Raw genomic sequence first — 25724 nt, forward strand, 5'->3', positions numbered from 1 at the left:
CCTATTATTCTGATTAAGTTTGTGTTAAAAATTTTCAATCTAAACTTAATTTGGGTTAGGTTTAAACCAAGCTTGGAATAGTTAATGTTTTATAATGTTTATAATATTTATTATTATGTATAATAATATTTTTTTATTTTTTATTTTTAAGAAAAATATCAATTTATAATTATATAATATACTTTTTCATTTTATATAAAATATATATATATATATATATATGAGTTTATTTTTACTTTTTTCACATTATCTTGAAATTTTATCTTATTTATTATTTAAATTTTGAAATAAATATATAAAAAAAAATTAAAAGACATTATGAATGAATTTTGAATAATGCAATCCGATCAATAATCAAATTTAGTCCAATCAATCCGATTTTAACTTAATCAATTCAAATTTAGAAAACTGATATTGAATTAGATTTGGATTAGGCATATTTAGATATTAATTTGGATTAAGTTTAGGTTGTTTGTTTGTTAATTCATAATAAATAAATTATGTAAAAAATTGTCATCATAAATTTGTATTAAAATTTTAGAAATTAAATCTTAAATAAAATATTTTAACAGTTATAATAAAATTGGAAATTTAAAAAAATATATATATATATTTATTTATGCTTTTCTTTTTTAACTATTGCTACAAAACAGGTACATGTACCATTTGGGGGTCCTTCATGTATTATGGCTTATGAGATCCATCATAACATTCTATGAACACAAGCAAACATTTAAACAAGCATGATTGTTTTTCATTTATATTGATGATGAAATTAGAGGAACCCATCCAAAGTGGCAGGGCGCCCCCCCTACATACGGTAGTCAGAATCAAATATTAAGCTACATCAAACCCTATGCTTTCATTATAAAATCTTAGTGTTCTATCACTGAGGTGGAGGATATTCTTCCTCAGGAAAAAGCCTCATAACTGAAGAAGCTCGAATGTTTGGGGTGCCTACAAATTCCTCTAAGATTCACAGCAGATTTTGGTGATCTCCATTGTCTATTGGATTGTATTGGTGAACTGTTTCTGTTTTGTAATTAAAATGCGAGAAAACTACAGGGTTTGATGCATATGCCTCGGTCTCAACCAAAAGAGCTGCAGGAAAAATATCCCCAGTAGTTCCATTTTGAGAGATCACCTCTCTAAAGTTTGCCCTTTGTGTATTGCCTTTCAAAGATGGTCCAAAATCTCCTTTAGTTAAACTCCATGATCCTAAATTGACATTTCAATTTGAAAATTTTTCTTTTCTTTTACAATCTTTTTTGGCGATGGGAAGCGAAATTTAGTGTCCTTTTTGGATATATATTTCCTGTTTTTTGGCTTTTGATTGGATTGAAAATGTTGGGATTTTAAAAAAATTTCACTATTTTAAATTTTAGAATTTTTAAGGGTGCAAAATAAGATTATATTTTTCATATAAAAGTTTCTGTATTAAGTTTTATTTAAAAAAAAAAAATTGTATCCAAGCAAGTCTTAATAATAATTTATTTAGGTTTATGAATTTGATATTGCAAACAAAATTAAATAAAATAAATAAAAATTTATTTTCGACCTTCCTTTGGGAAAAGGAGTGGTTCATCTTTAAAGTTTTTCTTTTTGGTTTTTTAAATTGCATATAAGGGTAGAGGGATTATAAATAGAAATAATTAGGGGTGTAACACATTGGTCCGACCCAACCTTAACGCCCAACCCATCCTCAACCCAATCCCGGGTTTGGGTAGATATTCTCATTATTCCGATTGAGTTTGTGTTAAATTTTTTCAATCCAAACTCGGGTTAGGTTCAAACCAAGCTTGGAATAGTTAATTGGATCAGAACGAGATTGCAACAGGCCATGCCGACACTTCTGAGGATAAGACTTGCAAGTAGCAATGAAAGCAAACTGTAGGACCCCTGATATTACAGGCTGTCGGCCACAATTACCAAATGTTACAAAAAAAAGTCTTTCAAGTCGCCCTCACCTTTTGTTTTTCTGTTTTTTCCTTCTTCTCTTTTTGGTGTCCTGTTAAAACGACTGTTGTTCGTCAGATCCACTGCGGCGACTCATCATCTCTTCTCTTTTCAGTTCTTCACTTGTTTTTCAACTCATCTTTTTTCTGTCATCCCCTCAAGCAATGGATTGTGTGAGCCCAATCTTGGACGTCGCCACCCGCTTGTGGGATTGCACCGCCAAGCGTGTAGTTTATATTCGTGAGCTTGAAAAAAATCTCAACTCTCTGGAGCGCTTGACGAAGGAACTGAGCAACTTAAGAACGGATGTGATGGCAGAAGTTGAGCGTGAGGAGAAGGAGGAGGTACCACAGCGTAGGCGTAAAAATGAAGTGGGTGGTTGGCTCAGCGCTGTACAAGCCATGGAAGAACAAGTGGAAGAAATATTGCAAAATGGGCGTCAAGAAATCCAACAGAAATGTCTCGGAACCTGTCCCAAGAATTGTAGGTCAAGATACAGGCTGGGGAAGACTGTGACTGAAAAGATTAATGCTGTGACTGAATTAACGGACAAAGGGCATTTTGATGTTGTGACTGATAGGTTGCCTCGTGCTCCGGTGGATGAGAGGCCGATGGGGAAGACTGTGGGCTTAGACTTGATGTTCGAGAAGGTTCGGAGATGCCTGGAAGATGAGCAAGTAAGAAGTATTGGGTTGTATGGAATTGGGGGTGCTGGAAAAACGACCCTCTTGAAGAAAATCAATAATGAGTATTTTGGTAGAAGTAACGATTTTGATGTGGTGATATGGGTAGTGGTGTCGAAATCAATCAGCATAGAGAAAATTCAAGAAGTGATTCTGAAGAAATTAACGATCCCAGAGCACAACTGGAAGAGTAGTACCAAGGAGGAGAAGGCTGCAGAAATTTTCAAGTTGTTGAAAGCCAAAAACTTTGTGATATTGCTTGATGATATGTGGGAGCGACTCGATCTCTTGGAGGTGGGGATCCCTGATTTGAGTGATCAAACGAAGTCCAGAGTAGTACTACTCACTACGAGATCTGAACGAGTATGCGATGAAATGGAAGTTCATAAGAGGATGAGGGTAGAGTGTTTGACACCGGATGAAGCATTTTCTCTGTTCTGTGATAAGGTTGGTGAGAATATCCTGAATTCACATCCGGATATAAAAAGGCTTGCTAAGATTGTTGTTGAAGAATGTGAAGGACTGCCTCTTGCCCTCGTCGTCATTGGGCGATCAATGGCTAGCAGGAAAACTCCTCGGGAATGGGAGCAAGCATTACAAGTGCTGAAGAGTTACCCAGCAGAGTTTTCAGGTATGGGAGATCATGTATTTCCAATTTTGAAATTCAGTTACGATCACTTGGACAATCATACCATCAAATCATGTTTCCTATATTGTTCTATATTCCCTGAAGACAGTATAATTGAGAATGAAGAACTCATAGATCTTTGGATCGGGGAGGGGTTTGTAAACAAATTTGCTGATGTACACAAAGCTCGCAATCAAGGAGATGGGATTATTAGAAGCTTAAAACTTGCGTGTCTCTTGGAAGGTGATGTATCGGAAAGCACTTGTAAGATGCATGATGTGATCCGTGACATGGCTCTTTGGTTATCATGTGAATCTGGGGAAGAAAAGCACAAAAGTTTTGTACTAAAACATGTTGAGTTGATTGAAGCATATGAAATTGTGAAATGGAAAGAAGCTCAACGGATTTCACTATGGCATTCTAATATCAATGAAGGACTCTCTCTATCACCCCGTTTCCTCAATCTCCAAACTTTGATTTTGAGAAATAGTAACATGAAGTCACTTCCAATTGGATTCTTCCAATCCATGCCTGTCATAAGAGTTTTGGATTTGTCAGACAATAGAAATTTAGTGGAGTTGCCTTTGGAGATTTGCAGATTAGAGAGTTTGGAATATCTGAATCTAACAGGGACGAGTATAAAAAGGATGCCTATAGAACTGAAGAATTTGACAAAACTGAGGTGTTTGATGTTAGACCATGTAGTGGCGCTTGAAGTAATTCCATCAAATGTGATATCTTGCCTTCCAAATTTGCAGATGTTTAGAATGCTGCACGCCTTGGATATTGTAGAATATGATGAAGTTGGAGTGTTGCAGGAGCTGGAGTGCTTGGAATACCTCAGTTGGATAAGTATCACCTTACTTACAGTCCCAGCTGTTCAAATATATCTCACCTCCTTGATGCTGCAAAAGTGCGTACGAGATCTATGCTTGATGACGTGCCCAGGTTTGAAGGTGGTGGAGCTGCCACTTTCGACTTTGCAAACACTCACTGTGCTTCGATTTGAATATTGTAATGATTTGGAACGTGTTAAAATAAATATGGGACTGTCTCGAGGTCATATCTCAAACTCAAACTTCCACAACCTTGTTAAGGTGTTTATTATGGGATGTCGATTCTTGAACCTGACTTGGCTTATTTATGCTCCAAGCCTTGAGTTCCTGTCAGTTCGTGCTAGTTGGGAAATGGAAGAAATTATAGGGAGTGATGAGTATGGAGACTCAGAAATTGACCAACAAAATCTCAGCATATTCTCAAGACTTGTGACGTTACAGTTGGAAGATCTCCCAAATCTGAAGAGTATCTACAAGCGAGCTTTGCCATTTCCTTCCCTCAAAGAGATCAATGTGGGTGGTTGTCCAAATCTAAGGAAATTGCCATTGAATTCCAATAATGCCACCAACACTTTAAAAGAAATTGCGGGGCATCCAACCTGGTGGGAGCAGTTGGAGTGGGAGGATGACAACCTCAAGCGCATTTGCACTCCGTATTTCAAAAAAAGGTATTAGAGTTCTATGTCATGGAGGTTTGTTGGAATTGTTGGGTTTCCTTCATTTCCTTTCCTCCCTGTTTTCTAACAAACCCATTGGCCTTCCTCTCCCAGGTACATTTTCTGTTTTCGCTTCCATTTGTTTTATGTCATGAGAGATGTTTGAATGCACTTCCACATATAAATATTGTTCAAGAAATGAAGTTTTGTCCAAGGCAAATGAATGATTGTTTTTGTAGGAGAAGTTTTTGAAGAACATTTGGTGCAATTGTTGAGTAATCGGATGGTGGGAATGCATAGGAAGGACATCAAAATAGTAATTGTGAAGAAAGAACTTTTTGTATGTATGTGTATTGTGAAGTTTTAAGGTGATCAATTTCCTATGTTTCTATAAAATTTGACTATTCTTAGCTTAAGTTTCTGTCTTGAAATATTCTAAATATTATCTTGAAGGTGTAAACGTCTTATATTGTGTGAAAACATGGATGGGGTGAATAGATACTTCTCTAATTTTAAAAGTTTTGCATTCTTTGATTCAATTATAAGATTTTGCCTACCCTAAACATTATTCTCTTTTAGAATTTAATATTATTAAAAAAATGTAAGGATTAAATTAAAATATGGATGAAAGTAGACGATTGATTTTTTGTAAGATTTATTAAATATTAAACATAAATATTTTTAATTTTATTTTTTTGGGAAAATAAAATTATTTTTGATGATTTTTAGTAATTTGTTGATGAGTGGGGAAATTTTTTCCATGTTATATCAATATTATTATTGGTTTGGTAAAAAAAAAATGGTATAGGTGAAAATGAAGTGTCACTTTCCTTCTTCATAATTTTTATTTAAAATAATTTTAAATTGTTTTAAAAGTTACTATTGTAATAAAATCGAAGCATACTTTATATTTTGTCAATGAAATTTAACATTTTAAATTTGTTAGCATTTATTTGTATGTTTATCTTTTAAATTTTTTTTCATTTAAACAATTTAAAGCATAGTAAAATAAATTCTTACTTGAATTTCAATCTTTAATTTCTGAAATTCAAAAATATTTATAATATTTATGAATTTTTTTTATTGTTATTTAACACTAAGAAATAATGGTTACTTTTTTTTTTTTTTGTTACTTGATTTACATCATTTAAAAATCAAATTTTTTATTTAAAAAAAAAATCATATATCACTCAATAGTCCCAAAAAAAAATCATATATCACTCAATCATTTAAATTCTATATAATTTAGTCTAGGTTCACTTACAATTTGATATTGTTTTTAAAAAAACAAGTTTAAAGATTAAATTAAAATATGGGAAAGTGGTCAAGTGATTTTTATAATTTAATCTAATTTATTTATATTGTTTTTAAAAAAACAAGTTTAAAGATTAAATTAAAATATGGGAAGAAATATTGCAAAATGGGAGTCAAGAAATCCAACAGAAATGTCTCGGAACCTGTCCTGAGAATTGCAGGTCAAGCTACAGGCTGGGGAAGATTGTGAGTAGAAAGATCGATGCTGTGACTGAATTAAAGGGCAAAGGGCATTTTGATTTTGTGGCTCATAGATTGCCTTGTGCTCCTGTGGATGAGAGACCGATGGGGAAGACTGTGGGCTTAGACTTGATGTTCGAGAAGGTTCGGAGATGCCTGGAAGATGAGCAAGTAAGAAGTATTGGGTTGTATGGAATTGGGGGTGTTAGAAAAACGACCCTCTTGCGGAAAATCAATAATGAGTATTTTGCAAAAAATACTCATTATTTCCTGTTTTTTGGCTTTTTATTGGATTTAAAATGTTGGGATATTAAAAGAATTTCACTATTTTAAAATTTAGAATTTTTTAAAATAAATTTTAAGGGTACAAAATAAGATTATATGTTTCATATAAAAGTTTCTATATTAAGTTTTATTTTAAAAAAAAAAATTAGTGTCCTTTTGGATATATATTTCCTGTTTTTTGGCTTTTAATTGGATTTAAAATGTTGGGATATTAAAAGAATTTCACTATTTGGCCATGGGAAGCGAAATTTAGTGTCCTTTTGGATATATATTTCCTGTTTTTTGGCTTTTAATTGGATTAAAAATGTTGGGATATTAAAAGAATTTCACTATTTTAAATTTTAGAATTTTTTAAAATAAATTTTAAGGGTACAAAATAAGATTATATTTTTCATATAAAAGTTTCTATATTAAGTTTTATTTTAAAAAAAAAATGTATCCAAGCAAGTCTTAATAATAATTTCTTTAGGTTTATGAATTTGATATTGCAAAAAAAATTAAATAAAAATTTGTTTTGCACCTTCCTTTAGGAAAAGGAGTGGTTATAAATAGAAATGATTAGGGGTGTAATACATTGGTCCCACCCAACCCATCCTGAACCCAATTGCATATTTGAATGGCTTTGGGCAAATATTTTCATTATTCTGATTAAATTTGTGTTAAATTTTTTCAATTTAAACTTAACTTGGGTTAGCTTCAAACCAAGCTTGGAATAGTTAATGTTTTTATAATGTTTATGATATTTATTATTATGTATAGTAATATTTAATTTTTTTATATTTTTAAGAAAAATATCAAGTTATAATTATTTTTTTTTTCATTTTTTAAAGAAATATATATATATATATATATATATATATATATATATGAGTTTATTTATAATTTTTTTGTTGTTATTTTGAAATTTTATATATAGATAAAAAAAGTTTTTAAAAAAACATTATGAATGAATTTTAAATAATGCAATTCAATCAATCCTATCAATAATCAAATTTAGTTGAATTAATCTGAATTTAATTTAATCAACTCAAATTTAAAAAAATAAGGTTGAATTGGATTTAGATTAGGTACATTTAGAGATTAATTTAGATTAAGTTTAGGTTGGTTGTTTGTTAATTTGATGTAAAAATGCAGGATAAGTTTTATATTTGTAAATAAATAAAAATAAAAAAGACCTGAGAAATAATAAATAAATAATGTAAAAGAGTATAAAAGGAAGGGTGGTGGAGAAAAAAAAAAGGTAAAAAATTGCTAGTCGAGCCAGGTCATTGCGTTAACGACGCAAATAAGGGGTTGTGTGAAGGGCATTTTGGTCAATCTAATTTGATGTTTGGAACTTGAAAGTTGAAACCCTAGCAAAACCCTAATCGTCTCATACGTGTGTATATATAAACACATACGCACAGAGAGTGCCAGAACAAACCTCCTAATCTCCCAAAGCGGTATTTTTTTGTCTCTCTCTGATCTGGTATTACAATTCTTCTGCCACAGAAATTAGGGTGAGGGATTTGGTAGAACGTTAGGAAATGTTAGAAGCAGGGATTGTGTGTATCGGCGTTGTGCTACAATTGATGCGCGATGAAGCCGAAAGAGTTCCCTGCAATAATGATCGAGGGGAAGGTGGGCAGTTGGGTTTCATCTCTACCATTGAAATTCTCAACAATCATCTTCCCCACATCTCTTCCATTTTCCCCCTTTATTTATTTCATTTTCTATTGTCATTGCTCGATTTTCTTTACTCCATTCCCAAACCTACCTTCAGAGAACGACTTCGATTTGATCTATTAATCCCAAACAACAATCATTATAATTCTAAGTCTTTTTATTATACCATTTATATGATATTTAATTATAAAAATATGAATATTAAAAAAAATCATATATATATATATATATATATATATATATATATATATATATATATATATATATATATATATATATATATATCATATTTATTTTATATTATTGAATATATCTAAATTAAATAAATTATAATTTTAATATTAAATGTAATATTATTTATTTAATTAATCTTATTTTAAAACCGTTATTATCATTTTACTTTTAAATTTTTTTATATTTATCTTTTTAATTTTATTTAATTTTAAATATTTTTATTTTAAAATATTTAAAATATAAACTTACTCAAAAATTAATAAAATGTAAAAAATTAATTAAATTTTAATATTTTATAAATTAAAATTAATTTAACAAGATAAATTTTTAATATGATTTTTAATATTTTAAATTATTTAAATAAATTAATGTCAATAGCAAAAAATTATCATCATAAATTTATATTAAAAATTTTAAAATTAAATCTCAAATAAAATATTTTATTTTATATAAATAATATAAATGATTTAATTTTTATTTAAAATTAAATAAAGCATGTTTTAAAATTTTAAAATAAATGAATATAAATATATTTATTTATATTCCTTTTGAATGAACAATGGATAACAGAAAAACTGCTTTGAGAAAGCCACACAAGTGATGAAGTATGGGCTTCATATCGTATGTTTGTTTCCCATTGTGAAATCTTGTTTTCAATATCATTCCCAACTTCCAAATTATATCAATAGATTGGATTTGGGAGGGGTGTTTGGGTTATAACCAAGGACTTGAGATCATCATGAGCCTTAGCTTTAATGGTCTCTTGGATGATAATGTACCAAAATGTATATTAGTAATTAACATATATATGAATACAAGTCACTGAGTTTGAAAGCAATATCGATCCCATTGCTACTCAGGAGACCCACACCTACATAAGCCTTTTTTTTTTCTAACTATCAAACATATTTTTTTTTTTGTTCTAAAAAATAGAACAAACCTTTAATCTTCAATGATTTGAATTTCAAGTTTCCAATGAAGATTTGAAATTTTGAAAATTATCGACTAAATATTATCAATATCAAAGCACTACCACGCGCTAGTCAACACGATCAAAGCCAAAATTATTTTTAACTTTGTCAAATCTACATTGGTGTTCCATATCTATATGTAAATCAACTGCCCAGAAAGGTAGGAAGGTTGCAAAGATGTTTTTATATCCAAACATTTGGTCTTGGACTTGGAAAAAAAAAATGAAGCTTCCATGTATTTTGTTTTAATTATAGCATTACATTGCCTTCTGAATTCCAGGACTAAAAGATTCATGATTTTTTTTTGTGCCCCAGAAACTTTGAATCAGAGGACAGAAGAACAGTAAGGAGCAATGCACCTTATTCTTCAAAGTTCAATGGCAAGAAGAACAGAATTTTGATTACATATTCCACTTATTCATCAATGTGGTTTTCTTCTGGGGTGCCATCATCCATGGTTTCTTCAGCTTATTCTGATCAAACCAATAATGAGAAAGTGCCTCCTCAGGTTAAAGCTATCAGTACCAAAATGGAATTCAATCGGGTGAATTGTCTTGTGTGGGTATTGCATGAGTCTGCTAGGAGCTTTTCCCACACGGTTGAATCTTTTAAATTGGCTAGAAGCCGTCCAGAGCTAGCAATGGCTTGGGTGGCAGTTGATGTGCATGCCTGGCATAAGCGCATTGCCCATCAGGTATGCACTTACACAAAAGCCATTAGCACTAAGTGATTAGGGTTCTTCCTCCATAAACTGATACAGAGTATCATGCTTGTACTTTTATGACTTTCTTGTTGGCAAGATAAATTTAAATAAGAATTATACCATTGTGGTAGGACAGGTAGCAGTTTATGCTTTATTAAGAACTGCAATTGAACTGGAATTCATTCTTTCTCATGGACGCTGCAACAGTCCTTCTCTAGTTCGTGAGATGTAAGTTCTAAAATCGTCTTTTAGAAGTCTAATGTTAATGGATTTGCTTTAGTCCTGGAAGTTGTAGTTGGTTAACTAGTGAAACTTGCACATGCTATGCCTGAAAACATCTTTTTGAAGTTTTGTTTGAACTTCCATACATGATATTCCATCACTTGTGGCTCAGTTTTGATGTCTCTTCCTCACTTCAAAGGCAAACGGTGATTGCAACCTTGTATGCTACGACTAACATTTTGTTCCTTCATTTCATTCAGCTTGTCCCCAATGATAAACTCGGTCAAGCAAAACATAGAAAGCCGGTTGAAGACAAGGCACCCAAAATTGGTTGAATGGTTTAGAATGGTGGAACTGCCACGTATAGCGGGATTTTTCATTCCATTGTTGAAGAAGTGGTCTATGGAATATGCTGGAAGGTTAGCTCACAGAATTCTTAAATCTTGGACAAATTCCCACTGCTCTCACAGGTTTATTTTTTCATCTAGTACCTTGAATTGGAAAAATAGTATAAAACACAATAATTTTCAGTGGTGTTGCAGGGATTATTCTGGCTATAAGCTGCCGTGTGGCAGTAGGAAAATTGGGTTCTGACCATATTTCCTGCCCCTTGTTTATATCGTCTATTGAGGACGCATTAATAGATCTCATGAATTTGTCACACAGTCTTGTTTCAGTGGATAAATTGTACCAGTTGGCCACTGAGGCAGGTTTTGAACGGGAGTTCCTGTATAATTTTGGTACAAAGATTCAGCTTAGCCAGAAAAGTGAAGATGTAGAATTTTGGATTGGTTTGGCTCAGAAAAAACTCGCTAAAGCAATTCGCAGAGAAAGTGTATTTTCAGGCCTTCAGACTTTTCAAGACAAGGTCAGTTCAGTGATTCATGCAATAACCTCCTGGCCTTTGTCATGGACACTCTTGGACAATCCCTAGATAGTTTCATTTTCAATTTACTGGACCATAAGAGTTTGTTCTAAAGGAATCCATCAAAGCTAAGTGTGCAAGTTCTACAGAAGCAAACATATGGTTATCATCCCAAATGTCGATCCCTCATTCGGAATTGTGAATATTTGAATGCTAAGGGAAGTATTTCTAATGTTCTAAGCCCTGGTCTTACCTTTGTCTATTAATGGTTGACAGGTTCAAGAGAGTAATTGTCTGGCTACTCTAGGAATTTTTGCATTTCTGGGAAGAAAAACAAGATTATTCTTCTCAGGAATGGGAATAAAGGATCTTGATGAGCAGGTTAAGGACTTCCTCAGGTGCATCACTCTGCATTTTTTTTCTATAACCCTCTTAAACTTCTCAACTTTATCCTTAAGACTCCAATAGGTTCAATGCTTTGATTTCAGTTACTTGGAGTGCGGTAGCCTTTTCATTTACCCCAAGTTTTCTTCACTCTCTGTGTATCAACTTTTCATGGAGGTCAGTTAGTTTTGATACACTTACAATAGGGATGTGAAAATATTCAAACTCCCTTTACAGGTAGTAGCTGATGAAATTGGATGGCTTGATTTTTATGCTGCATTTTCTTTCGGATTCAATCAAGAGAGAAGGAGTTCCAAACCGCATGCCATCCAAGCAGAGAAAGAGATTATTTTACATACTGTTTTTACGGTTTGCTGTGATGTTTTCTCTGGGTTTGCACATTTCAGCAGTTCAACTCAGCAGCCCTTAAATGCAGACTTGTAGGCATTCTTGCTCTGAAGGTAGTAAGCATAATCTCAATTTTAAATTTTCTTTCCTGAAGTTGCCATGATTGTTGATTTATTTTAACTTTTTATTTTATTTTATTTTTTTTCAGTCAGAGCCTACTTACTAGTTGTCTGGAAGACTACTGGGCTGCCTATGATAGATCAGGGTACCGATTTCTCAAGCAGTCAGCTGCAGAAGATTACAGAAAGAAATGCCCTTGACCCAACACAATCCATTGGAACTAAAAGCACTACAAGTTCATCTCTAACCTTGGAAGCACAACAGAAGGTGACCGACTTAATGGCAAGGGGAAATCCAAAAAAAAACCTCAGTCTGGGAATAAACTGAGCAAGGTATGAGTCCTCAGTGGATAGATGGACCCAACAACAACTGTGAAACAACATTCTGAAATTATTCTTCGTAAATAAATGACTGCAATACACAATTTTAGGCAACAATTACCATAATTTGCTGCTGGCAGGCTAGCTGCAAAGTGGGGACAGAGACAAGAACCCTGGTGGAGGCAGGAAGGACAGCTGAATCAGAGGCTCTGCATCAAATTTTACTCAGGAAATCCAGCATGAAGTTGATATCTACAAGCTCTGTAAGTCCAATGATCATCTGACTCGATGATTGGTAAAAAAAAACCATGTCAAAGTTCAGATGCTAATGCTTCAAATTGAACTGTGTTTAAGGATATATGGATGGGCACTCAGCTGCTCTTCATAGACATCATGGCTTCTCTGGAGCTTCTGCTAAAGCAAATGCGTGGCCGCAGGATTACAGAAAGGGAAAGAAAGAAGCTAAAACAAACACTAGCTGGTATTGCTTCACTTATCCCAGTTACAACTGTAATGCTACTCCCTGTAATCACCTACTCATCAACTCTTTATTCTCCAATTTTTTATCTTTCATCATTGGCTGAAGTAGCAGTTCGCTTTCTCTTTTCTTATCCATGTTTGTGACTTTTGATCAGACAAAATGAATTATAATTGCCATAGAAGACAATTTATCTGGGCTTGCATCAACTGTCAAAATAATCACAAGAGAGGTGCTTTAAAATCCTTTTATCTTTTTCTGTGATCCAGGTATCTGTTGTAGGGCATGCGGCCATCTTAGCAGCTATAAATAAGTACATGCCATCCTTGGTAATTCTTGTCACCCTTTCCCTCACATTTATGGTCTTATCCTTTCTTTCTGCTAATCCTGTTTCATTGATGATACTGGATATTAGATCCCATCTCCATATTCCTCCGAGCGACTAGATGTTGTAAAACAACTGAAAAGAAGCAAGAAGATGGAAGTTCAGACAATGAGCAACCAACAGGATGCATCCTCTGCTATCTCAAAAATAAATGGTTAATGCTAACGTGTTGTCCATTGATCACTTGAACATGACATGTATACATTTCTATGAACATGTGGATGCTTACATATATTCATTGGTGATGATCAAATTCGTAGTGTCAAGACAAATAATTCTACCATTCTAAAGTAGATTTTGCTTAAACAAATAGCTTTAGCCCAGAAAGAATATGGTGTGAATTGAGATGGTGATGATCAAAAGGTGGGATGGTGAAAAATCATATATAAGAGTTGAAAAATATCGGTTTTAAATGAAGAAATGAAATTGATCAAAATTAGAACAAAATATATTAATGAAAAAAATACTCGGATTTTGAATTCACTATAAATCAATTTCGATATTAAAAAGCCAATAATATTTATAATTTATCAAGTTAGGTTGAAGACCTTAAAATTTCATCTAAACCGATATTTAATTTAACTTTAAATTTAAATCCATTAAAATCTCAAATTATGAATCTTAATTGCTTTGATCAATTATTCACAATTAAGTGCAATTTATCTTTAACTGTCTTCTAATAGATCTTATAATGAAAATATCTCATTTTATCAATATTAACTATTTGGCGAATTGATTAAGAATTTTTTATATTCTTTATTAAAGGAAACTGAAAGATAATATTTTTCTCAAGTTAATCAATTCATTCAAGACTACCTTTTAATCTTAGCTTCTTCCTTTTATAATAGTAAAATCTAGTCACTCGTGTTTGTGAGATTATACTCCATACAATTGTTTAGTTAATAAGAAAATGAAGGAAAATCAAAAGAAAATGTCAAAAACTTTTACTACAAAACTTTATTTTAAAAAATATAAAAATGGTCAAAAGATTCATAACAAAAAATGAAAAACTAATAGATGAAAATGCCAAAAATTAATTAAATATTAAATCAAAATTAGTTTAAAATTTTTACTTATGCATAAAAAAAAGGTTATTGACAGGTTTTTATTTTTCTATTGAAATCTTTATATTTAGTTTGGATCCTGAAAATACATAAGCGGAAAACACATAAAGGAATTTCAAATTCTTTTATTTGATATACATCATTCATGCAACTTACAACTCACTGAGTTCAAAAGAAAGGATAAGAATTGAAAAGGGGGCTTCAATGATGAAAGCAAACAGTAGGGGCACTCACATGGAAAAGATGAAAAAGAAGAAAAAGGGGCGGAACCCAACATAAAGTAAACATCTCCTTTACAGGAACAGGCCACAATTTACTGCCTGCTAAAATGTCTTGCATAATCCATGAAATTAATGTTCACTAATCTCCACAATTATAGCTGCAAAAAATTTCTTTCTGGGTACCAAAAATCTCTCTTAACAGTTGATGTTCAGGTGTCCAGAAAATTAATCATAATTACCAAAAGGAGCAGAGCATGACTGGTCAGAATCTTTTCAGGCTAAGAATGAGAAAACAAGAAGAAAGCAGCAAATGTGGGACAGGAGAACCAACACTCCCATCTATCTCTTTGGATTCCCATTACAGATTGTCTACCACAATGACCCACCAACGCGTCTTGCATAGTCTACCCACCAAAAAGTTTTGATGCGGGGAATCTTTTTTCTTTCTTTTTTTCTTTTCTATTTTGGTGGGCTGTTAAGGAACTGTTGTTCATCAGATCCATTAAGGCAACTCACCCATCTCTTCTCTTTTGAGTTCTTCAGTCGTCTTTCAAACTCATCTTTTTCCTGTCATCCCCTCAAGCAATGGATTGTGTGAGCCCAATCTTGGACGTCGCCACCCGCTTGTGGGATTGCACCGCCAAGCGTGTAGTTTATATTCGTGAGCTTGAAAAAAATCTCAACTCTCTGGAGCGCTTGACGAAGGAACTGAGCAACTTAAGAACGGATGTGATGGCAGAAGTTGAGCGTGAGGAGAAGGAGGAGGTACCACAGCGTAGGCGTAAGAATGAAGTGGGTGGTTGGCTCAGCGCTGTACAAGCCATGGAAGAAGAAGTGGAAGAAATATTGCAAAATGGGCGTCAAGAAATCCAACAGAAATGTCTCGGAACCTGTCCCAAGAATTGTAGGTCAAGATACAGGCTGGGGAAGACTGTGACTGAAAAGATTAATGCTGTGACTGAATTAACGGACAAAGGGCATTTTGATGTTGTGACTGATAGGTTGCCTCGTGCTCCGGTGGATGAGAGGCCGATGGGGAAGACTGTGGGCTTAGACTTGATGTTCGAGAAGGTTCGGAGATGCCTGGAAGATGAGCAAGTAAGAAGTATTGGGTTGTATGGAATTGGGGGTGTTGGAAAAACGACCCTCTTGCGGAAAATCAATAATGAGTATTTTGGTAAAAGTAACGATTTTGATGTGGTGATATGGGTAGTGGTGTCGAAACCAATCAGCATAGAAAAAATTCAAGAAGTGATTCTGAAGAAATTAACGACCCCAGAGCACAACTGGAAGAGTAGTAGCAAGGAGGAGAAGACTGCAGAAATATTCAAGTTGTTGAAAGCCAAAAACTTTGTGATATTGCTTGATGATATGTGGGAGCGACTCGATCTCTTGGAGGTGGGGATCCCTGATTTGAGTGATCAAACGAAGTCCAGAGTAGTACTCACTACGAGATCTGAACGAGTATGCGATGAAATGGAAGTTCATAAGAGGATGAGGGTAGAGTGTTTGACACCGGATGAAGCATTTTCTCTGTTCTGTGATAAGGTTGGTGAGAATATCCTGAATTCACATCCGGATATAAAAAGGCTTGCTAAGATTGTTGTTGAAGAATGTAAAGGACTGCCACTTGCCCTCATCGTCATTGGGCGATCCATGGCTAGCATGAAAACTCCTCGGGAGTGGGAGCAAGCATTACAAATGCTGAAGAGTTACCCAGCAGAGTTTTCAGGTATGGGAGATCATGTATTTCCAATTTTGAAATTCAGTTACGATCACTTGTACAATCCTATCATCAAATCATGTTTCCTATATTGTTCTTTATTCCCCGAAGACCATGAAATTTGGAATGAAGAACTCATAGATCTTTGGATCGGGGAGGGGTTTCTGAACAAATTTGCTGATATACACAAAGCACGCAACCAAGGAGATGAGATTATTAGAAGCTTAAAACTTGCATGTCTCTTGGAAGGTGATGTATCGGAATACACTTGTAAGATGCATGATGTGATCCGTGACATGGCTCTTTGGTTATCATGTGAATCTGGGGAAGAAAATCACAAAAGTTTTGTACTAGAACATGTTGAGTTGATTGAAGCATATGAAATTGTGAAATGGAAAGAAGCTCAACGGATTTCACTATGGCATTCTAATATCAATGAAGGACTCTCTCTATCACCCCGTTTCCTCAATCTCCAAACTTTGATTTTGAGACATAGTAACATGAAGTCACTTCCAATTGGATTCTTCCAATTCATGCCTGTCATAAGAGTTTTGAATTTGTCAAATAATGCAAATTTAGTAGAGTTACCTTTGGAGATTTGTAAATTAGAGAGTTTGGAATATCTAAATCTAGAATGGACGAGAATAAAAATGATGCCTAAAGAGCTGAAGAATTTGACAAAACTGAGGTGTTTGATGTTAGACTATGTAGAGGGGCTTGAAGTAATTCCATCAAATGTGATATCTTGCCTTCTAAATTTGCAGATGTTTAGAATGATGCACTTCTTTTTCTCGGATATTATGGAATATGATGCAGTTGGAGTGTTGCAGGAGATGGAGTGCTTGGAATACCTGAGTTGGATAAGTATCAGCTTATTTACAGTCCCAGCTGTTCAAAAATATCTCACCTCCTTGATGCTGCAGAAGCGCATACGAGAGCTAAACCTGATGGCGTGCCCAGGTTTGAAGGTGGTGGAGCTGCCACTTTCGACTTTGCAAACACTCACTGTGCTTGGATTTGATCGTTGTGATGATTTGGAACGTGTTAAAATAAATATGGGACTGTCTCGAGGTCATATCTCAAACTCAAACTTCCACAACCTTGTTAAGGTGTTTATTTTGGGGTGTCGATTCTTGGACCTAACCTGGCTTATTTATGCTCCAAGCCTTGACTATGGAAGAAATTATAGGGAGTGATGAGTATGGAGACTCAGAAATTGACCAACAAAATCTCAGCATATTCTCAAGACTAGTGACGTTATGGTTGGATGATCTCCCAAATCTGAAGAGTATCTACAAGCGGGCCTTGCCATTTCCTTCCCTCAAAAAGATCCATGTGATTAGATGTCCAAATCTAAGGAAATTGCCATTGAATTCCAATAGTGCCACCAACACTTTAAAAGAAATTGAGGGGCATCTAACCTGGTGGGAGGAGTTGGAGTGGGAGGATGACAACCTCAAGCGCATTTTCACTCCGTATTTCAAAGAAGAGTATTAGAGTTCTATGTCATGGAGGTTTGCAGGAATTGTTGGGTTTCCTTCATTTCCTTTCCTCTCTATTTTCTGAGAAACCCATTGGTCTTCCTCTCCCAGGTACATTTTTCGTTTTTGCTTCCATTTGTTTTATGTTATGAGAGATGTTTGCATATAAATTTTGTTCAAGCAACGAAAAATTGTGAAAGAGGTGAGAGTCTCATGATAGGAAAATGAATGATTGTTTTTGTAGGACAAGTTTTTGAAGAACGTTTGGTGGAGAAGACCTTCTTACAATTGTTGAGGGAATGCATAGCAAGAATAGCATAAATAATTGTTGAAAAGAAACAACCTTTTGTATGGTGATCAGTTTTATATATTTCTATTGCCTCAATGTGCTTTATCTGTAAAATTTGACCATTCTTGCTTTCCAAATGTTGTCTTAGGGCAAAAACCTCCATAAAATGCCAAATATGATCAAATGCACAATACCAAATATATACAATAACTTCTTCAAAAAATCAATTTTTAAAAAAAAAAAATAGAACTACAAGTTTATTTGGTCTTGCAAAACAAAAATCTATTTAAAAACTTGAAATATTCTTAACTTATTTGTTTTCTATGGTTTTAAATATTTTTTAAAAGTGGTTTTTTTATACACAGTATTTTATTTTTAATCATTTTTATTTATATAATTATTTAAAAAGAACCCTAGAAAAAAAATAATAATAATAATAATATGAAAACAACTAAAAAATGGTATAAAAAAACTCCATAGTTTTTATTTATATATATAAAAAAAACTATGTTTTCTAACTATCAAACATATTTTCCTTTTTTTTGTTCTCAAAAATAGAACAAACTTTTAATCTTCAATGATTTGAATTTCAAGGTTCCAAGGGTTTGAAATTTAAAAAATTAACGGCTAAATATTATATAAATAAGATATAAAATTATATAATAAAGCTTCAATTGAAGCTTCAGTTAAAATTTTTTTTTTTTTTAATTTATTTAAAAACTATTAAATTATAATTTATTATTAAAATTAAAAATATATACTTTAATAATAAATTATTTATATTTAAGGTTAAGAATCTACTTCAACAAATATAAATTGATGAATAAAAGATATTATAAATGCATATTTTATTTATTAATAATCTTAAAATAATAAATTTATATAACATATAAATAAGATATAAAATTATATAATTTATTAATTTAAGATATTTAATTTGTTGTTTTTTAAGATATTAATTTATTTGTATTATAAAAAATTTATCTTTATCAAAATAATAGTATACTCCTAAGTTGTAGTTATCAATTAAGGTAGTTAATATGTTTTTTTTTACTTTTAAATTTAATAAAAAATTATTAAATTACAACTTATTATTAAAATTAAAAATATATTATAGTATTACTTCAATAAACGCAAATTGATAAATATAATACAATAAATGAATATTTTATTTATCAATAAATTAATAATCTTAAAATAATAAAATTATATGACATACAAATAAGATATAAAATTTTATAATTTATTAATTTAAGATATTTAATTTGTTGTTTTTTAAGAGATTAATTTATTTATATTACAAACAAATTTATCTTTATTGAAATAATAGTATACTATTAAGTAATTAACTAGAAAAAGTCTACTATAAAATATAATTTTTAGTAGTTTTATGAAAGTCACAAAAAATACCCACTAAACATTTATATAATGGAAAAAAACATATATAATCTTATATGCCTCCACAAGGAGAGAACCTATAGATAAATTTGACATAATACAAATAAATTAATATGTTTAAAAAATATAAATTAAATATCTTAAATTAATAAATTATACAATTTTATATCTTATACAAATTTATTATTTTAAGATTATTAATTTATTAATAAATAAAATATTCATTTATAATATCCTCTATTTATCAATTTATGTTAATTGAAGTAATACTAAATTCTTAAGTTTGAATATAAATAATTTATTATTAAAATATATATTTTTAATTTCAATAATTTAATAGTTTTTAATTAAATTTTAAAGTAAAATAAATAAATAATTGAAGTCTCAATTGGCAATTGAGGCTTTAGTTAAAAAATGAAGCATCAATTGACAACTGTGACTTCAATTAAAAAACTAAAACCTCAATTGGCAATTATAATTTCAGTTAAAAAAATGAAGCTCCATTTAACAATTAAGGCTTTCACTAAAATTTTGAAAAAAATATATATTTCTGTGATATAACTCTTACGTGGCACCAAATAGGTCAATTTGAAAATAAATTTCATAAAGTGGTTAGAGGACCTAATATTTTTATTTTTACGTTTTTTTGTATATTGGGTCATTTTGACCCAAAACTCCAAAAGATAGAAGTTTATTATGCAATTGGATGATGGATGTGATAAGTCTACAACTTGATGATTAGTATATTAAGATTTCAAGAAAATTTTAAAAAATAATAAATAAAATATTTCTTAAAGTCTATATGATATTCATATAGTTTTTGTTTTGTTTTTATTTTCTTTTTCAAGTTGTCACTATTATCTTAATTTATTTTTCATTAATTGTTCAATAATAATAATAATAATATATAAAAAAATAAAAAGTAAAATAATAATAATTGGCATTTATGCACATGTAAACAATGGTTTTAATTATTTAATATTGAAAGTAAACTCAAAAAAAATAAAAATCATTATCACATTCATATACCTTTTAGATACAATTATCCTATTATTATTTATAGCATGTTTCGATTAATTTATTTAGTAGAATTTGACCCACCAACACAAATTATCATCCCTTTACCTATGATATCATATTCCACTAGGATATAATAAGCATATGGATATATTAAGATATTATTTTGATTGGGATATAATATCTTTAAATATTAATACCAATATGATTTACTAAGTTATTAACAAAATAAATAAATAAAAAATATTATTTTTTAATGTTTGATATTTACTTAAAATAAAAATTATATTACATTCAAATATTTATTATTAAAAAAATATGAAATCTTTTTCATGTCTAATATTATTTGAAAATTGTTTAAAATTTTAAAACTTCATAAATAATTATTTATTTATTATTATTAATATTCATTATTAAAATATTTAAACTTTATAAAAAAATATTATATTATATTATTTAATATATAAAAATAACTTTTATATATTAAACATAAGAATGAGAATATTAGTTCTAATAATGAATATATCGGTAACCTAATTTTACATGGTGCTACATGCCCTAAATGATTTGGTGATTTCAGGGATTTGTGAAACAATAAAACATGGGAATGGGTGGTGAGTTGCTGGGGTCCTGTAAGTTATTTTAGGGTAGGGACCAAGAATGTGACATTTATGGTGAGGGTAGTAGCATCTTATTTCTTCTGCCTTTGCAGAAACTTACAGGCAACAAACTCCAAAAGAAGGAGAAAGTAGATGTGACACAAGATTCAAAGTGTTGTTTGGAAAAAGCGAGAAGTGAATTTTTGCTGAGTTCATACTCGATCTGGGTTGATCCCGCTTAAAGTTTAAGCAACTCATATGGCCATGCACAACTAGATTCTAGATTCCCAAGTATTTTTAGTGGGATACTTTTTTTGAAAATAATTTTTTAATCCTATAAATAATTTTTCAAGTTTTTAAAAATATTTTTAAAATTTTATCAAAAATCTAATATCGGTTTGATACCTGGATTTAAAAATAATTTTAAATTTTTAAAAACAAAATTTATTTTTAAATATTGAATGAAATAGAGAATAATATTTAAAAAACAAGTAAAAATTATTTTTATTGATTTTTAAAAGTAAAAGAAAAATATAAGTCTTTTGTCGGTATTTTGAAAATTATTTTTAAAAACAGTTTTAAAAGTTAAAGAATAAAAAATAAATTTTTTAAAAATGACTAAATACACCCCTAATTTTTAAAAAAATAATTTTAAAACTAAAAATATTTTTTAAAATATTATCAAACGATAATAAGATATTTAATAAAATTTAGAAAATATTTTCAAAAACTTAAAAAATCACTTAAAATATTATTTGAAAAAATACAGTAATTCTCCTTAAAACACTCCCGGTCACACTACTAGTTCTTAACTGCTCAAATGTGATGAATTCTATCTTCTTCCGAAGGGTCGGCGGCATGAAGAGTTCTTCTAGAACAGAGGAAGGTCATCCTCATCTCCAGGCTAGCTTAGGCAAGGAGGAAAATGTCGCTATTTCGCCGAAATATCGTGTGTCGAAGGGTATCGACACAATTTTTCTTACAGAAATATCGGCCAGACGATTTTTCGGGATAAATCTCGAGAAATCGGCTATTTATCGCGATCAGAGATTTTGGCGAGAAATCGGCGATTTTACTCGATATATCGCCTGGTCAACGGGGGTCAACGAGTCAACGCGCTACAGTGAAAGTCAAATGTGCTACAGTGTCCGCTACAGTGCACCTCCCCAAACAAATTGCTTCCGAGGGGATTTGAACCCCAAACCAAAAGGTTTAGGGTTCAGCCTTCTTGCCATCTGGGCTAACTAGCCCTTCTGACATAAAGTGCATTAAACATATATATACTTAAAGTCTTTATATAAAGAAAATGTTAAATGAATATTTTAAAGAGCAAATTAATTATAATTATTTTATAATTAAAAGCAAAATTTTCTTTTAATTAATTACCAAAAATATAAAAATTATATATATATATATATATATATATATATATTATAATTTATTTTATATTGTTTAATACAATTGAATTAAATGGATCATATTCTAATATTAATATATATTTTAAAATTAGACATATTGTAATCAAATATCATAATATTATATGTAATTTAATAATAAATGTACACTTATAAAATTCATATTTTTATCGATGCATACAATATTATTATCAAATATGATAAATCATGTTATATATATATCAAAATTTTCAATAAAATAACTTTAAAATGTCTATTATACTTCTAATTATATTATTATGAGGTTTTCTTTACATTTTCATGAGTTTTTAACAATTTTAAGCACCAATATTTTTTTCCAAAATATCCGCCGATATATCTCCGATATATTCGATATATCCGTAAAATCGAAGTACCGATATATCCGTGATTACCGATATTTTCATCCTTGAGCTTAGGTCAATAGGGAAGTTACCCATACGGAGTAGGCCAACAAGTCGTCCCAAATATTTGAATTAAACAATTCCGCCCTCTGTTTGGTGACTGAGAAAACTAGGGAAAGGAAAGAAGTTGAATTAGCATCAATACTAGCTGGGTTTCGTATAGAATTAAAAAGTCTCACACCATATACCATTCAAAATACTCGTAAATATTGCATGGTCGGTCAATTAAAGGTGGCGGATGAGGAATGTGGGTCGGTCCCAAGTGTTCGGCGCACCCCAGACACAAAGACGTGGCTCGTAATTAATGCTTAATAAAGGGGGTTTGACCTAATCAACAACAAGGCATTATAATGAGGAAAATCTTAGGATATTATTAAGTCGCATATCCAACTTGTAATTTTTATCATTAAAAAGTGAATGGGAAAATTTAGTATTTAGGAGTGATAATTCTTATTGGTGGGTCGTGTCAAAGTTTAAAAATTTTATTAAATAAGTCAACCCAATTATCAAATTAAATATGATATAATTATTAAACAAAGTAAGTATATTATAACTTTTTAACTCATTTAATAATAAAAAAAAAATTATAATTAAATTAATTAATATTTAAATTTAAATGAGTTATGGAGGAGGTATTTTCGCATATCATTCAATAAGTAAATGAGCTCCCAGGACGAGACGTGATGTTGCCCGATTGACATGTTTTTCCAAGAATATGCTTAATCGAGGGTTGGACAACTTAAATCACGATTGATGTTTGACGAATTGTATCAAATTTTTTTAATTACCAATAAAGTAAACTTGTGGGACCCTGTAAAGAACCCTTTTTGTAGAAAAGAACAGTGATGGCTTGATGGGCTCAATGGGGCTCAATGGGGCTCGATGGGATAGGGATGTTGAAGGTTTTGAGTGGGCACGTAGAATGATAGATAAGATTGGAAGGTGAGGCCTACCCCAATCACCTAATCCTTGAGAGATATATACATAAGATTGTGTGGTGGAGGGTTAGCAACCCCTCAAAGGCTCTTCCAGGCTCCAGCCTCTATCTTCATCCCCCTTCCCCCTGCAGGCATCCTCACAATAATAAGAAGTCAACTTCCTTTATCTCTTTGGGACCTACAAGCTGGCTCATGATGTTCCCCCACCCCTGTACTGGTTTGAACTTTTAGGGCTTTTATGAGAAGTGTTCCTCACGCCAGTTTCTTCTGCTGCATATATCATGTTGCTTTGTTCTTTGGGTGTATTCCCATTTTCAAACACAGATTATTAAATTACTAAACATGGAATTCATTTCATACAAGTTGAGAAAACAGATACACATCCACTCCCTTTTTTTCTTCCTTGTCAGAGAATGTGGTGGCCTCTTCACATTTGGAACAGAATCCATTTTTGGTCATGGGTATAAAATAATATTTTTTAAGTTTATTGCAAGTAAAACAATGATTGATATTTTTCCTTCTCATTTTTTGGGTCATGTTTGGAGCATAAAGTTTTTATAGCATTTGAAATATTTTTTTAATGTTTTTAAATATTTTTAGGAATAATTTTTTATTATTTTTACTGATTTATTTATAATTATTTTTACTTTTATAATATTTTTTTAATTATGGTCATGGGTATAAAATAATATTTTTTAAGTTTATTGCAAGTAAAACAATGATTGATATTTTTCCTTCTCATTTTTTGGTCATGTTTGGAGCATAAAGTTTTTATAGCATTTGAAATGTTTTTTTAATGTTTTTAAATATTTTTAGGAATAATTTTTTATTATTTTTACTGATTTATTTATAATTATTTTTACTTTTATAATATTTTTTTAAAATAATTAAAATATGTTTATTTCAAAATAAATGTTTTATTTGTTTTTAAAAACAAACCACCAACAAAAAGACATGCACATTTTTATTTGAATGAGACGTAAAAGATTATTTTGTGATTTTATCGTTTAAGAAAGGGTATTATATTTAAGCTTAAAATACTTTTAAAAAACAAAAAATAGGAAAATGAAATATAAAGTAAGTTTGATAAAGAGTAAAAGTTAAATCTAAATTCTATAAGTTTTTAAGAAAATTGATACTTTAACTTGATATCAGATTAGTTTAATAGAAAGTCTCGGATTGAACCATTCTCTCCACATAAATGAAGAGGACACTTTTTTTTTTAGTATATGAATCTATTAAAAAATGTGTAAAAGTAAAAACAAAATTGGGAATTTTTTTTAAAAATTATTTATTTATATTTTTCCTTTTTAACTATTGCTACTAAACAGGTCCATCCAATGAATGTAATGATACATGACACGTGGCAAATTGTTCAACTAAATTCATACCCATATCCCTCCATCCATATCATCTTATAAAATGTGTAAAAAATAAATAAAAAATAACACCCTTGAGTTATCTTATCTACAAAGTAGAACATGGGTCCAAATTTGATTTGCACACCATTTATATATGCTTCCCACAATGACACAAAGAAACCCAAAACAAGTGTTTTATATTCTGCCCATAGAATTGAAGCCACCCCTTTGAAAAATTACCATATTTTATTGATGTCTTCATTGTTTTTGTTATCTGGTTGGTGAGTATAGAGACAAAAATAATCTATGCTTCTTATAAGGTTGGTGATGTGAGAGCTTTTAAAAATAAATATTAAAAAAATAAAAATAAAAATTTTCTCAAATATTCAAAGCCTCTAAACTTATCCTATTTGTTGGATATCTACAATCTAGAACAACTTTTTTGGGTTGACACAAATCTTGACAAAGGATTCTCACAACTAAAATAATGAAAATGTTTGGTGTGTGGGAAGAGATGGTGACTCATAGTGGATGGCTTCAAGGCCATAGAGCTTATCCACTTG

General features: G+C 31.0%; 3 protein-coding genes and 1 non-coding gene across 7 annotated transcripts; all 4 read left to right on the top strand.

Moving 5' to 3' along the window:
• The first annotated feature begins 1952 nt into the window (after positions 1 to 1952).
• LOC104880229 (probable disease resistance protein At5g63020) lies at positions 1953 to 5175 on the top strand. The gene is made up of 2 exons (XM_010656302.3): positions 1953 to 4873; positions 4999 to 5175. The coding sequence occupies exon 1, from the start codon at positions 2121 to 2123 to the stop codon at positions 4776 to 4778; it is 2658 nt and encodes an 885-aa protein (XP_010654604.1). The 5' UTR covers positions 1953 to 2120; the 3' UTR covers positions 4779 to 4873; positions 4999 to 5175.
• A 2895-nt stretch (positions 5176 to 8070) lies between these two features.
• Positions 8071 to 8218, top strand: LOC132254390 (small nucleolar RNA snoR135). Its single transcript, XR_009466670.1, has one exon. It is a non-coding gene; the product is annotated as a small nucleolar RNA snoR135 (small nucleolar RNA).
• Positions 8219 to 8967: 749 nt separating this feature from the next.
• Positions 8968 to 13486, top strand: LOC100261682 (uncharacterized). Of its 4 annotated transcripts, XM_059739476.1 has the most exons (10): positions 8968 to 10752; positions 10865 to 11201; positions 11475 to 11596; positions 11687 to 11759; positions 11820 to 12043; positions 12139 to 12382; positions 12511 to 12633; positions 12725 to 12851; positions 13118 to 13177; positions 13264 to 13486. In XM_059739476.1, the coding sequence occupies exons 1-5, from the start codon at positions 10556 to 10558 to the stop codon at positions 12024 to 12026; spliced, it is 936 nt and encodes a 311-aa protein (XP_059595459.1). In that variant the 5' UTR covers positions 8968 to 10555; the 3' UTR covers positions 12027 to 12043; positions 12139 to 12382; positions 12511 to 12633; positions 12725 to 12851; positions 13118 to 13177; positions 13264 to 13486. The 4 variants fall into 4 exon arrangements, 1 of the variants encoding a protein (XP_059595459.1); XR_009466527.1 differs by having other exon boundaries at positions 8978 to 10752; positions 10876 to 11759; XR_009466528.1 differs by lacking the exon at positions 11687 to 11759 and having other exon boundaries at positions 8979 to 10752; positions 10865 to 11596.
• A 1499-nt stretch (positions 13487 to 14985) lies between these two features.
• LOC100256586 (probable disease resistance protein At5g63020) lies at positions 14986 to 17983 on the top strand. Its single transcript, XM_059739478.1, has 2 exons — positions 14986 to 17833; positions 17967 to 17983. The coding sequence occupies exon 1, from the start codon at positions 15104 to 15106 to the stop codon at positions 17435 to 17437; it is 2334 nt and encodes a 777-aa protein (XP_059595461.1). The 5' UTR covers positions 14986 to 15103; the 3' UTR covers positions 17438 to 17833; positions 17967 to 17983.
• The last annotated feature ends 7741 nt before the right edge of the window (positions 17984 to 25724 follow it).

Source organism: Vitis vinifera, chromosome 9 (genome assembly GCF_030704535.1).
Source record: "Vitis vinifera cultivar Pinot Noir 40024 chromosome 9, ASM3070453v1".
NCBI classification, from domain to species: domain Eukaryota; kingdom Viridiplantae; phylum Streptophyta; class Magnoliopsida; order Vitales; family Vitaceae; genus Vitis; species Vitis vinifera.